General features: G+C 33.7%; 3 protein-coding genes across 4 annotated transcripts; 1 reads left to right on the forward strand and 2 right to left on the reverse strand.

The window, feature by feature from the left end:
* The first annotated feature begins 1,818 nt into the window (after positions 1–1,818).
* LOC108206656 (uncharacterized protein At4g00950) lies at positions 1,819–4,068 on the forward strand. The gene is made up of 2 exons (XM_017377027.2): positions 1,819–2,553; positions 3,771–4,068. Exons 1-2 carry the CDS (start codon positions 1,945–1,947, stop codon positions 3,846–3,848), a joined length of 687 nt encoding a protein of 228 aa, XP_017232516.1. The 5' UTR covers positions 1,819–1,944; the 3' UTR covers positions 3,849–4,068.
* Positions 4,069–4,402: 334 nt separating this feature from the next.
* On the reverse strand, positions 4,403–7,629 carry LOC108206587 (uncharacterized). Its single transcript, XM_017376934.2, has 3 exons — positions 7,451–7,629; positions 5,513–5,595; positions 4,403–4,608 (listed from the first exon to the last, which is right to left on the reverse strand). The coding sequence occupies exons 1-3, from the start codon at positions 7,527–7,529 to the stop codon at positions 4,573–4,575; spliced, it is 198 nt and encodes a 65-aa protein (XP_017232423.1). The 5' UTR covers positions 7,530–7,629; the 3' UTR covers positions 4,403–4,572.
* A 1,762-nt stretch (positions 7,630–9,391) lies between these two features.
* On the reverse strand, positions 9,392–12,860 carry LOC108205667 (uncharacterized). 2 transcript variants are annotated; one of them, XM_017375671.2, is made up of 3 exons: positions 12,557–12,860; positions 10,384–11,428; positions 9,392–10,073 (listed from the first exon to the last, which is right to left on the reverse strand). In XM_017375671.2, exons 2-3 carry the CDS (start codon positions 11,406–11,408, stop codon positions 9,605–9,607), a joined length of 1,494 nt encoding a protein of 497 aa, XP_017231160.2. In that variant the 5' UTR covers positions 11,409–11,428; positions 12,557–12,860; the 3' UTR covers positions 9,392–9,604. The 2 variants fall into 2 exon arrangements, with proteins under 2 accessions (XP_017231160.2, XP_063943143.1); XM_064087073.1 differs by having other exon boundaries at positions 10,384–11,446; positions 12,557–12,859.
* Between the last annotated feature and the right edge of the window lie 1,449 nt (positions 12,861–14,309).

Raw genomic sequence — 14,309 nt, forward strand, 5'->3', positions numbered from 1 at the left:
CACTCGGTCTTGTCAGGCTAAAAAAACGAATTGAGTTGGGTTAGGTCGTGTGATTTCCGTTGTAAAAGATTCCAAAACTGAACAGAAGTTAAGAGGGTTCTAAATTCAAAGTTCAAACAAAATTTGGTGAATACACGGCACTACGAATTATATGCAAAACAAAACGAGCTCGTATTTGGCCGCATTATATTTTTTATATATAAAAAACATAAATGATAAAAAATCACCATAGATTAGAAAACTTTTTTTTGTTTTTATGACATAAGCCAACCGACATCTACTTGCATATTTATGATTTTTTTTATTTGAAACAAATTCTGTCTTTTACATTTTTATGATTTCTTTTCTTAATCCAAAACAAATATTATCTACCAATGTTAATTATTGAAGAATATAAATCTCACCGTTACAAAATTACTTTTATCTACTATATTTTTCTTCAACAACACACTAAACAAAATAATTAATATCTCAAAATTGTGTTAATCAAAATAGTTAACATCAATTAACTAAAAATATTTCAAAAATAAAAAAAATAAATAATTAATATCTCAAAATTGTGTTAATCAAAAAATTTCAAAACATATTCAAATTATCTGGCACAAACAGGAAAAGACCTAAGTTGACTGAGAGCCGTTTGGCTGGATAATTTTAACTTATTAATGACTTATGAGCTATTAAAAATATAATAATAAAAATAAAAATGATTTGTAGACATTTTATGTCTTATCAATAATTTTTGTCAAAACAAAAGTTTAAAAAAATTAAGTCACTAAAACAATTACCTCAAACTAACTTTTGACTTTAAGTCAGTTTCTAGCTTATTTTCAACTTTAAATCAGCTTCCGATTTATTGCTAAACAAATATTTATCAGTTTATAGTTGAAAATAGCTTAAAGTCCCGACAAACAGGCTTTAAAGGGGAAAATTATTCTTTGATTTAGAATTAACTAAAAAAAAAAAAATGTGTTCATACATGTGGTTATAGACAGAAGTTCAGCGCTAACATGTGCAGCAGATGTAGGAATGAACACAAACTCATATTCTTAATTCCAAAATAAACACATTTTCTTAAATCCAAAATAAATTTTGCTTCCAGCTCGCATGTTTTTAATTTATTTTTTAATTCAAAACAAATTACGGCTATCAATTTTAGTTTTGAAACCACATAATATAAAACACATTCATAAATTAAATTAATAATCATAAAACACATAATAAATGTAATCTAATAGAAGTTGTCATCATATATATAGAACATCGTTATATGAATCCATATCAACAAAAAAGTGTAAGAAAAAAACGTGAAAATGCCAAGTTGAAATTAGATATAAAATTCACCCACAATAATATAAATCAACTAAAAATATTGCACGAAGTTGAAACTACAATATCCACTGCAACCCCCAAATCTTCCAAATATAAATTTGATCAAGATTTTGAGCATAAATAACTATATATTAGCGTTATCAATTTTTCTCGTCATCTCTGTAAAATCATTATATAAATTTTTGCTAATATCAAAATATGAATATGTCATATGAATAAAAAATACACATACGATTTCATAAAGAATATGTCAAATATACTTAAAAGAATCAACAAGAAATAATCATAATAAACAATGTCGCAATAGATAATGTCGAGAACAATACAACAATTCAACTAAACGAGCACGAAATAAAGGGTCAAAAATATGACATGACTAAAAAACCGGACAAAAGTTTATTAACTTTGAAAAAAATATTATTTTATATCTATGTAATTCAAAATTATAGTTTATTGATAAATATTATGTGTCACTTGTCAGTGTGTTTATGTTTTAGTATGGTTATGAGCTTGTGACTCAGTAGCAGGCTACAAGTCAAGTCCATCATTTCATTTTCTGCACTCCCTCCCCTTCCCTCACTCCATGTCTATGTCCAACTAGAAACACACACAGTCATGACCTCCAGAGCAAGCTCCTCCCCACAACTCCCCCTATTCTCAGCCTCACCAAAGCTCTCAGCTGAGCCCTCAGGGCTCTCAACTCCACCCCTCCAAACTTCAGCCTCAGTTCCATTCCTGTGGGAACAAGAGCCTGGAAAGCCCCTCCCATGCACTGCCTTGATCACTCTACCAACCCACAACAAATGCCTAGACCTCCCTCCAAGGCTACAGCCCACAGAGCACTCTAGGCTAATTACCAAAACACCCTCCCCCACCACTGTTCTTGATGGCCCGTATAATGTCATCTCTTCAGCCTCATTCAGACTGTTCAGCAGCAGCAAGCGCCATGATTCTTTTCACACCCCTTTTGGTCCTGAGAGGCTTCACATGGGTAGAAAAGGTCTGTTTGGTAATTCTTGGGGCCAAAGATACAAGTCTTTCAAACTTAAGGGTAGCAAAGAGGAAATAGGGAGTGAGGCTAGTTCTGTCTTTTCACTGTCTTTGGATGAGAAAGAAGATGAGAATGAGAGTGACGTCAACAGGACATCAGCAAAAGTGAAGAGGCCTAAATTTAGGAGGAGGGGAAGCTTTTCTACTTTGTCTCATGTCAAATCTCACTTTTGGGTAAGCTTTTCTATTTACTACGGAGTATTTATTTACTGCAGTTATTTTTTATAGTTCAATCGCTTTTTCTAATTTAGCTACACTACTTCTTGCACTTCATAACGGAGAGTAACTATGGGGTTAATTAGGTACTCCCTCCGTCTCTCTGATTTATACATTTGGGATGGACACACATTTGAAATGGACAAAGAGATTAGAAAAGATGTGTAAAGTAGTGTAAAGTAACGAAAAAGGGAAAGAAAAGTAGGTAAAATGATGGGACTCATAAATATTTAATTGATAGATTTGAAGAAATAGATGAAAGTAGTGGGTAGATGGGATTTTTATATTATAAAAATTTACTATTTTGAGAAAGTTTTGAAATGTACGAAAAAAAAACTGTATAAAAATAAGAGGGACGGAAGAAGTATACTGCTGCTAGTGATTAGGGAAAGAGGTTATTTATACAGGGATAACATTTGATTGTTGGCAACCATATTAGTTATTTTTTATCAGTGAAAAGAAAATATATTCTAAAGTGGGTATGTAAAGAGTGGATGAACTTATTATTTGAACACATTTTGCTATAAAAAAATGGCTGATTAACAACTAACTGGACCTATTAATATATACTCTATGCCCTATAATATGCCCTTAATATTATAATAAAGTGATTGTGATTCTGTGCGGTCTTGTGTCCTTGTCATATGGTTGGTATCAACAACCTGAAATATGTGAAACGTTTTTCAACAAGTAAATTTGTGTGGATGGACCGAATCAAATTGGGAGCCAGTTGTTTGGATGATGGAAAAGGAAATACTATTAAGGAAGGTCTTCACCCATAATTCCATAAACATTTAAATAAAGATGATCAATGCTTTTCGTTACAGGATGCTCTTTAGTGTTAATTGTAAGTAATTTAATATAAGTAGGTTTTCCATTTTCCATTGCATCAAACAAAACATTAGCACGATGACACTCGACTATCGCATCAAACGTTACGATGACACTTGACCGTCGCATCAAACGTTACCGGTATAAGTTCCATAAGTTCTTTCAGACGTTATAACTTATACCTCAACAAGCTGTATGCATTTAGATCCATGAAAGTGGCCGAAATTTTCTGAGTCTTTGTTTTCAGAGAGAAAGAGAAAAGGGAAGTGTGGTGAAATTAATAAATAAGTCTAGATAGCAAAATGTGAACTCTATTTAACTCTTTGGGTTGGTTTGTGTTGCAGACAGCAATGTGCACGGGAATAAAGCACGCCATACCATGGAAGTCAAGAAAATCGAAGAAACAAGTTCACGTTGTCTAATGCATTCTCTTTTCTCGATACTGCTCCGTTTTCTTGGCTGCATAAGCTTCTGTAACATAAAATCCAGCTTCTACGTGTTTGCCTGTATGTCACATTACTAGGTTCTAAATATATCAACTTTGTGTGTTGGATTCTCTCCACCAAAATTTTCTCATGTCCGGATCCTTACAATCTGACTTACACTGGTCAATTCGAATGTTTAGAGTGTTGTGTGTTATTACATTGTTTGGTCCAAACTCTCAAATTTTCTGCAGAAGTTGAGCACAATGTTACCTACTTGCTAATACCTACTGCAAATTACAAAGATGGACCAAAATGTTTAAACCATGCTACATCAGGAAATGCACATAAAGATTAACTTTCACATCAGTTCTTGACCAATAACCAATCTTCAACATACAAATAGTATATCAACTAGTCATACAAATCTACTTGTGTCACAGTGTTTACGTATAATTCCAAGAAGGAACAACACATGATAGTTTTTATGTAGTGGTTAAGTCATTGTCACATGCAGTGGTGCAATCATAAATTCAACTGGCAAGATGATTATAAACAGAAAATCAAGTAGCACAAACTTGTTATTAATCAAAAAGATGTTTAATTACAAAGTTCTTAACAGGAAACAGAGAGAAGGCGCCGGTACTTATTACTCCTCGTCATCTAAGATTTGAAGAGAAACAAATGGGTGATGAAAACAGATTTTAAACATCTGCTTTCTACATTACCCCTGCTTTTTACCCGTCATACCTGCAACCACCTGCCAACAATACACATAAAGCACTTAAAAACTAGAAAGACTTCAAGATGAGATGGAAAAAGAAGTAAAACAGAACTGTACAAGTTAAAAAATGATACCAAATAGACTGTTTGTCGCATCCGTGCATGCACTAAAGCAGAAAAAATCTATACATATCACATTCAGGAGCAAGTTGCAAGCCTTATAAATGACACAGACACTGAGGTCCAGTAGGACTATGTCTCTGCTCTTTCAGCATTAAAGATTACAACATACCTAATATGGGCCTCACTAAGATTGAATAGAATATATTTAAAAAAAGTAGTTAAGATACTTAAGCATGTGATCTAAATGAATCAGCATATTAACACATTTTAGAGAAAAAGATAGCAGAGCAGTGCGTAAATATATACTTGAATCAACATTTCTATTGTTTAGGTGGCTGCTAGCCCTTCAGTTGTGATCAAGGCAGTGTCATAGCAACAAGTATATTTGCAACAAAAAATTGAGGATATGCCACTTAATGGCATTGCTCGAGTCTTGAGCATCCAGGTTAAAAAGTGCATCAAATCCCCAGAGTTTATATATTTGCCCCACACATCTAATGGAAGAGTTATATCCACGCAAAAATACTCTATCTGTTTCAGAATAGTAGCACTTCAAAAAAGCAAAAGTTTTCAATTAGTTGTCCAGTTCTACTTTCAATGTAACATTTGAAATAAGTTTCCGAGAGTGCCTTTTAGTTTCTATTTGCAAGATTTTCTCTATTCCACATACGATTACTTAATCTATGCAATAAATACGGGTAAAAAGAAATTTCTTTGTCAATATTATATTTTTTGATTTGAGTAATTTTTCCATGATGGACTAGCATTTCAAAAAGGAGTAATGTTAATGCATGTTCCAAATCTTATAAAAGACTTACATCACTAAGAGCAGGTTGAGGTACTTGCTTGGATGATTCATAAGAATCAAGTATGGGCCTCACTACGGCTGGAAGAAAGAGGCCTGAAAATTACAAGATAAAAACTGGTCAATAGAATACTAAACAGTTGGAAGCATACATTTACATTCTAGATTACATAACTTCTTTTCATTAGTTAGATGACTGATCCTAGTGCTATCCAATTTTAAACAAAAATGCTCCAGACAGTAAAAATGAAGGCGCGGAAACGATATGCTAAAACTTTTTAGCTAGGGAATACAAGATGAATTGATGAAAATTTCTCCGCATAGCAAATAATAGTGGAGTCTAACACATCTTAAATTTGACAAGTAAAGGAAGAACAGAAAATCACTATAATGTCTATATCTAAGAGGACTCCACCTTTTTTTAATCAGTAATCAAGATCAAACCTACTTCTATAATTTATTCAACAAGTTGATCATTGTACATATGAGGTCCAAACATGTCAAGTAGTAAAAGGCAAGCGCAAGCCAAGGCGCGACCACAGGAACACCTAGGCAGCAAGCCAGAAAGGCGTTCAAATATAAATATTCATTATCTTCCTAATACAAGCTTTTATACACCACATATAAATGTCCCTCTTCTGCTTGTTTTTCCCACGCAATATAAAATAATTTAACGGTCGACTTTTTTGTTGTATGAGCTTGCATCATTACTAATCAGAGTGCAAGAATATATTATTATTTCTAACAAATCATTTTATTTAGAAGTATGATATGAAATAATAAAAGACGTGTACTTAAAAAAATTAGTTTGAAAGTAAGAACAAAATTAATTTTGTCTAAAATTCTATAAAAGTTTATATATATTTGATTACATTAAATGCTATAATGTATTTAAAGTTACAATACAATATACAAACATTGTTATATCTTTAAAGTAAAACTACTAAAATAATAAATTTAAAACCTCAAGTATTCACCCCAGAAGAAAAAAGTTTATAACATATTGACAGACAGCAACAGCATATACACAAAAGACAACCAAGGAAACTTTTACATTATACATAAAGGAAGGATCGAATCATCAAGATCAATCGTGTCTTCATTTCCCCCTTGTGTACAACAGTTGGACTTACTATTGTTATGTTTTGTTGGGATAAAGAATTAGAGGAGGTGAAATGTAACTTGAACTACACTGATAAGGGCAAAAATTTTATAATTTAATTGTTCCTTTATCACCTAACCACCTAAAGTAGAGCTCAAATCCCCGATTTGGCAAGGAATTCTCCATTATCCCTGAAACCCATTTTCTATGCAAAACTTATCAAAGAAAGCCTGCAGTGAGTCTTTTTTTTTTTTTTTTGGCAAATCTTCACTCCTAGCTGTCCATTACTATTTCTCTCCAATTCATTCTTCCCAAGAAACCTAAAATACAGTAAGACCTCTATTAATTACTAATGTCGGGACCCTTCGATTTGATCAATTTATCCAGCTTTTAAATTAATTGAGGCTAATTATGTACTGTCCCCAATTTAACAGGACCAAACATACAGTAAAACCTCTATTGATTAATAATGTCAGGACCCTTAAATTTGATTAATCCATCCAGCTTTTAAATTAATTGACACTAAATATGTACTGTCCCCAATATAAAAGGACCAAAAATCTGAAATGAATTTATAAAATTATCATGGATTATTAATTTATCGATTGTTAATTAATCGAGATTTTAGTGTCAATGCATTCATCTAAAAAAATGATCAAAGTTTCCATCATCACTATGTCCCGATCACATATGATTTCCCAGCTTAATGATGATATATTCTACAACACATATAATCGAGTCACAAAATTAGGGAAGTAATTGGACGAGAGGCAGCAAAAGATGTAAGTATTGAATTGAAAAAAATTAGGGTTAACGAGAGGAGGGGATTGATGTATAAGAAAAACAAACCGAATCCAGCAATAAGGCAAGAAGCAGCGACGATGGGCTCTTGAGCTACGAATATCCTCAACCTCTCCATTACTGCCATGTTCGATGTATCGATTTCGATGCTCTGGTGGTTCTCTTCGTGTGGAAGGCGGACCCAGATTTATTGGGTCGGATAGTTTATCAGTTTATGTGACCTCATTGGCTCATTTTTTCTTGGAAGTCCAAAACTTACTATTTTTTAGCACTACTTTTCACTGTTACACCCACTGCCTCTATATTTTATACTCTCTTTTTATTAAATAAACACTATTACACCCACTACTTTCTTCCAACATCTCAAATCTACTATTACACCCACTACTTTCTTCCAACATCTCAAATCTATTATTAAATATTCATAGGTTCCACCACTTTACCCACTTTTCAACTGGGTTAATTATCTAGTTGGTCACTGAAGTGGGCTTAATGTATCAAGTTGATCACTGAACTCAAAACGGTATCAAGATAGTCACTGAAGTGGCCATAAATATCAAATAAGTACCTTGAAATATGAGTTGAAGTAGTAAAAATATCATTTATAAAGTTTTACACATTATTTTTGAATGTTACCAATACCAAGTAAAAGGTTATGATTTCTAATATTTATGATAATATATTCAGATTTTATCAAGTTTATTTATTATTTATTTTTAATTAAAACAAATAAATAACTATATAATAAAATATAAATAATATATAAACTTAATAAAATATAAATATATAATTTTAAATACTAGAAGTCATAACCTTTTAGTTGGTTGTGGTAACATTTAAAGATAATGTGTAAAACTTTATAAATAATATTTTTACTGCTTGAACTCATATTTCAAGGTACTTATTTGATATTTATGGTGACTTTAGTGACCATCTTGAGACCGTTTTGAGTTCAGTGACCAACTTGATACATTAAGCCCACTTCAGTGATCAACTTGATAATTAACCCCTTTTCAACTACATTTACTATTTTTTTCTTAATCTCCATAAAGTCAAACTAGCTCATAAAAAATGGGACGGAGGAGGTAATAATTATCGTATTATTTCATTAAATTAAATAATAATTTTTCTATAAATATATCTTTTTCTTTGCAATAAAAATACTTGTTTTTTTCAATTGAATTAATGATCAACTAATACAATAAGAGGAATGAATGCTTGAGGGAGGAAAAACCGGAGTCTTTTTCTAAAGAAATACGTTGAGAAAGAGCATATGTATGGAACCATTCAACGAGATAGGCCTTTTCAACTCTCTCAAAATGGAATCTATTCCAAACATGTATACCATGGTTCCTTACTTCGACAGGACACAAATATCTAAATTGAATATTTTTAGATATTTTTTTCAGGCCTATTGTCGATACACATATTGTCGATACACCGATTGCCAATACTAAGTAGCAGTCAAAAATTGCTCGTGCTAACACGTGAGCCACTACATTCGCAGGTCGAGGAACATATTCATGTAGCACTTCATCATAATGCTTAATTAAATTTCTATAATCTATCATAAATGAAATGAAAATATGTAGTGCTTAAATAAATCTCCACATTCTATTATAATGGAATGAAAATATATATCTCCTTGATCATCTTTTATTTAAATTGTACTGTATCCGTTATCAGAAACGACATGGTAGCTGGTATATCATAATTTTGAATACACCCTAGTCCCTAGATGTAGTTTCATTGTCATTGCAGTACTTTCTTTCTTTTGTAATTTGAGAAATTAATTATATCGTGTGTAGCACCAATATATTATATATTACAAGTTTTGTTAAGAAATAATTAAAAATTCTCTACATTCTTTTTGACTATGACATGTCATATTTACCTCAGAATAAATGTGAATGCTTACATCCCATTTCATTTTTATCTTTTGCCCACATTAACAAACTATAATCCAACTATGCAGGAGGATACAAAAAATAACTAATATAGGCTTAATCCCCCTTTACATTACTTGTTCAAAATATATACATATACTACTAAATTCCATTACAACATTATATACAATAGAGACACCACTTTTCTAGTGGAAATTCTTTAGGGTGTGCCAAAAGATCAAAGATCTACCAAATTAAAGACTATACATTCTACTCCTCCCTAACCCGATTCACACAACGGCACAATGATGAAGGTTTACAAAGCTGGGAGCAGCATCCATCCGATGGTCCAACCCAAGAACAAACCAGCACCTACAAGACTCATTCCTAAAGCAAACATAAGAGTATACTGGCTAATGTTACATCCAGGACGTCCTTGTTTGGAACGATTGCCCTTTTTACATATTTTCTTGATCTTTAGAGGCGTCCATGGCAACACCTCCGGTAAAAGTGAAGAGAGTGGATGGTTTTTGTTGCTCTTAATCTGGTAGTAGAAGTTCTCTAGCTGCAAAAGCTGTAACCATTGTTTATACACAAACAGCTGCGACGCCTGCCTGAAAATAAGCTTTACAACATGCTCTTTCTCGGCATATGCTTGCTTTGCGGCCATCTCTGCTTCCCTTGCACGGGTCTGAGAATGCCTCAAAGCTTCCAAAATCTGAGCCTTGCATGGGTCTTTAGCAGATATCTGTGATTCAGTTTGACCTATTTTTGTTGCGTTATACCTGCTTCCCCGCGCACCAACAAGACTAAAATTAGATATGGAAAGTGTTCACGTGACTTAAAGAATACTTTATTCATCTATCTGTTGTGCCAGAAAGTTTTTAGTGCGAACCCTACAACAATTCAATGTCATAATTAGAGCTAGTTAAAGAAAAGCTTAAACAACCTCGTGCCTTTCTGTGTCAATTGTCAGTGTTAAGGCACAAAAAACATCGACATCATCAAGGTGGTTCATTCTCGACATGACCTACTAGAGATGTAATGTGAAAATCTCAGGGAAAAATCTTAAGCAGAAAAAATCATTGTCAATACCTGATGGGCTTATCTATACCATATTTTGAGCTTCCTTCAACTGAACCATTACTAAATGCACATCCTGAAGTGCTGCTGCCACTTTTATGACCGGTTGGAATATTGAGATCAGCACTTTGAGGCTTCAGATCACCAGATAGTTTGATACTCCTAGCATGATCAGAAGACTCAACACAGGCATATGCTTCACTCTTCAAGTTTTTTTTCTGAGGCTGGGAAAGATCCCTTTTCATGTGAGTCGTCTGAAACTGGGGGAAACCCCTCTTCATGTGAATTGTCTGAGGCTGGGGAAGATCGCAATTTTCAACAAGATCAATTGATCTTTGTGCAACTAAAGAAGCTAATTCAACACTGTCAGCAGTTTTCCACCAGAAATCACTTTTTCCACTCACGCTAAATGGAGACTCTGAATCAAAACACGACACATCGGATGTTTTGAAACTTGCACTATCAACATGATCCATTTCTATGAATTCATAAGATTCTTCACCATCCTTCACCCTAACAGGTTCTTGGACGCTCTTCGTATACACTGCCTTCAGATCTTGCTTGTTAACTAGAGGTTCCTTCTTTATAAAACTTGCACACACTCTACTTTCAGTGGCACAAGAGGGCTCTAAGTTTGAATTCTTAGTAACTAATGCACCGACGTTCTTTGAGTGGACTTGACATGATTTGATATTTAAGCTTGCAAAACCAGCTCCGCAGATATTCATCTCCGCCTCCAGGTTATCTAACTGTTCATTTGACGAACCCCTTTGGGAACCATAGTTGGGCTGCAGCTGGAGCCACCATTTAGTATCAGGTGGTACACTTGTATATGAAGGGTTGTTGTTGAGGGGAACAAAACCTGGAACACGATATTCATGGCCATCTGTTGCACTTGCAGGTCCAGAATCAATTTGCTTAGTTGATGCTCCCGAAGATGGGCAACAAGCTAGTTTTGGAGCTCTTTTTGCATCTTCTTGCACAAAGCAGCGATTAGCTCTTTGCCAAGCAGCCCTTGCTTCTGCTGCTGCCATCATTCACTTATTTTTCAGACATTCTGCAAAATAGAAAGACACTTCTGAGACTATAAGAATAGTGTTTATCGTTAAAACTGAAATATACCTCATTGTCAGAGAAACTGTTTTAGTATATCATGGAAGGGACTAAACACAAAAATACTTAGACAGTTAAACAAAAAGCGATATCCATTACGTAAGAAAATATGTTAACAATCTTGTATCTAGTCTAGTAGTCTGATACTTGAGCAGGATTCTAATCAGATGAACTTTATGGGTCTCCAAATTCACAGACAACAATCAGTGCTCCAATTCAGCTCAAAATAGATTTGTTGGTCTAATTATCTCTGATACAAGGCCTAGCTAATCAACAACCATGCACGAAAATATCATAGGAGCAGAAGTTCTTAAACAACAAGACCATTGCCTAAGAAACACCAACATCTACAGACTACAAAAGTTAACTGGCCTCAAAATTAGAATGACAACGTCTGACACAACTGAGAGACCGACTCCTACTTGATTATCTACACTTTAAGATACAAAACGCTAGAAATAGATTAATTAATTCAAACATGAATGGTTCATCATGTAAGTTTTAATTCTTTTAAGCTTCTGTATCCATTCTTATCAAATTTCACTAAGTTTTGAATGACCCTCCAAAATTTGCATTCACCAAGTACAAATATTTCCACTCTTGTAAATAAAGAACTTGCTCATCCCACATTAAAGAGTAACTAAAACTAACCTGAGCTGAAAATCCAGGCTACAATTCAACAAAAATGCTATATATATTAATCATTGTGAGACACCTATCTGGGTCAAACAGAACAATTTGAATACTTAAAATCTTATGTAGCATGGTATAAATGATACACACACACACATGACATGAATAATTGAATTGACAATAATCTCAATCAAGAATCCATTTTGACCACAACCCAACAAGCAAATTCACATAAAATAGAAAATATTAAATTTCAACATAAAAATGAAATCTTGACGCATCAACTCATACCAAACACCATGAACCAAAACATATTTCATACTTATCCATTCTGATTAATAATAATATTATATATATATATATATATATATATATATATAGAGAGAGAGAGAGAGAGGGAGGGAGGGAGAGAGGGAGAGAGAGAGAGAGAGAGGGGTACCTGCAAGAGAAAATCCGAGAAACAAATGGATTGAACGAGGGAGAATGATGAAAATTAAAAGAGTGGGAGTGGGTATATGTATGTATGTATGTATAGATTCAGTGTGACAAAGATACGTGTGCGTGTGTTTATGCAAATAATAATTGAGGGGAAGAAACGTTTAAAAGACAAGGGGGTGTTGAGTTACAAAGACACGAATCCTGATCCTACTCGTCACAGATCCTCCGTTTTGTTCCTGCATCTCATTTTCTTTGCTTGCTTGCTTGTCGGTTTCTCAACCCCAATAAACGACAGCGGACCTTAAAGCAATGTAGTAATAATTATAACGATATATGGTATATCTATTCATTTCAATCTTTTATAAATGAAGAATAGTTAATACATTTTTGAGAAATTATTCAAAATACAGTATCTTTTTATAATTTTTTAAAAAAATTGTTAATTTGAACTTATTTCCAAAATTATTACTTTTAAGTTTTATTTCAAAAGATACGGTTAACAATTTCTGTAATTGAAAATGTAATATGTAACCTGAAACTGAGAATAATGTGATTCGGGGGGAGCGAGGAGAGGGCACGGAGATAAGGTTTTTTAATTTTTTGGATAAGGAAATCAAATCTACTACAATTGAAATTTATCAGTTGTATGTATCTGTGTGTACATACATACATACATACATATTTGGGTGTGTATGTGTGTTGATTGTTGTTGGCTCGAGTGGCCTGTAGCTACTGGGAAGGGAGGTTTGTCGGGAGGTGGTTGTGGTAGGTGGATGGGTTGTCGAATTTCAGTAACATCATGTTTTCACACGAAGAGGAGATGTCAGTTTTTGTTAGTAATAGGTCAACCTTGATGATAAGTCAAATCACTTAGTATATTTTTATTAGTATTTTATTGTAGATGATCAAATGATAGTATACAACTAGTAGTATCCGTTGATAAGACATCCCATCAACGGATGATGAGGTATTGTAATAAAATTGGTATTTTTCAGCTTTAGTTGTGGTTTTTTTTTGAAGCGCAAACGAAATTCATTAAATAGAAAATAAAGATACAATCCCTTGAATAGTCTGAAGACCATGTCCCAATCTTTCTTGCTTCTGAAACCCTACCAACAACTTAGAAGCTTAGGTCTACCAACTAGAATGAACTAAAAAACTACTTCAACAAAGACCAGGACATAACAAGGGAGATACAAAGTAAACACCATAGCCCATGAGGAGCAGGAACTTGCTCAATGGTCATGAAATCAGGTTCCCTTACAGACCCCTGAGCAGGCATGATTTCATGTAGTGTACCCAGCAAAGCATGATGAAGCACATCTCTTGCGTAAAGTCCATTCCCCACTGAAGCATTCAGGTCGACGACATCCCTAGCAAAAACCTCGGAAACATTCGTCAGTGTTTCCCTTCCAGCATTCATATGGCTTGAGATGAGAGTGAACCATTTTCAGCTTTAGTTGTTGATAGAGTCAAGTTAATCAACTAATAATATAATTGATCTATCAACGGATGTGTAGTCCGGATGTCAAATGTACATATTCTAAGTCATGTAAATTACACGAGTGAAATAAAGGTCAACGGCTAACCACAACATCAAAGATGAATATTAAACTGCTCATCAACGACTAAATGAAGATTATTGGTATTTTCAGGAACTCATCAACGGCTACCTGATTAGCATATGGGAGCAATAGCACTTTAAAAAGACAGTGATCACATGAGTTGAATAAAAAAAATAATGAACCTGAAGC

This window comes from Daucus carota, chromosome 2 (genome assembly GCF_001625215.2).
Source record: "Daucus carota subsp. sativus chromosome 2, DH1 v3.0, whole genome shotgun sequence".
NCBI lineage: Eukaryota > Viridiplantae > Streptophyta > Magnoliopsida > Apiales > Apiaceae > Daucus > Daucus carota.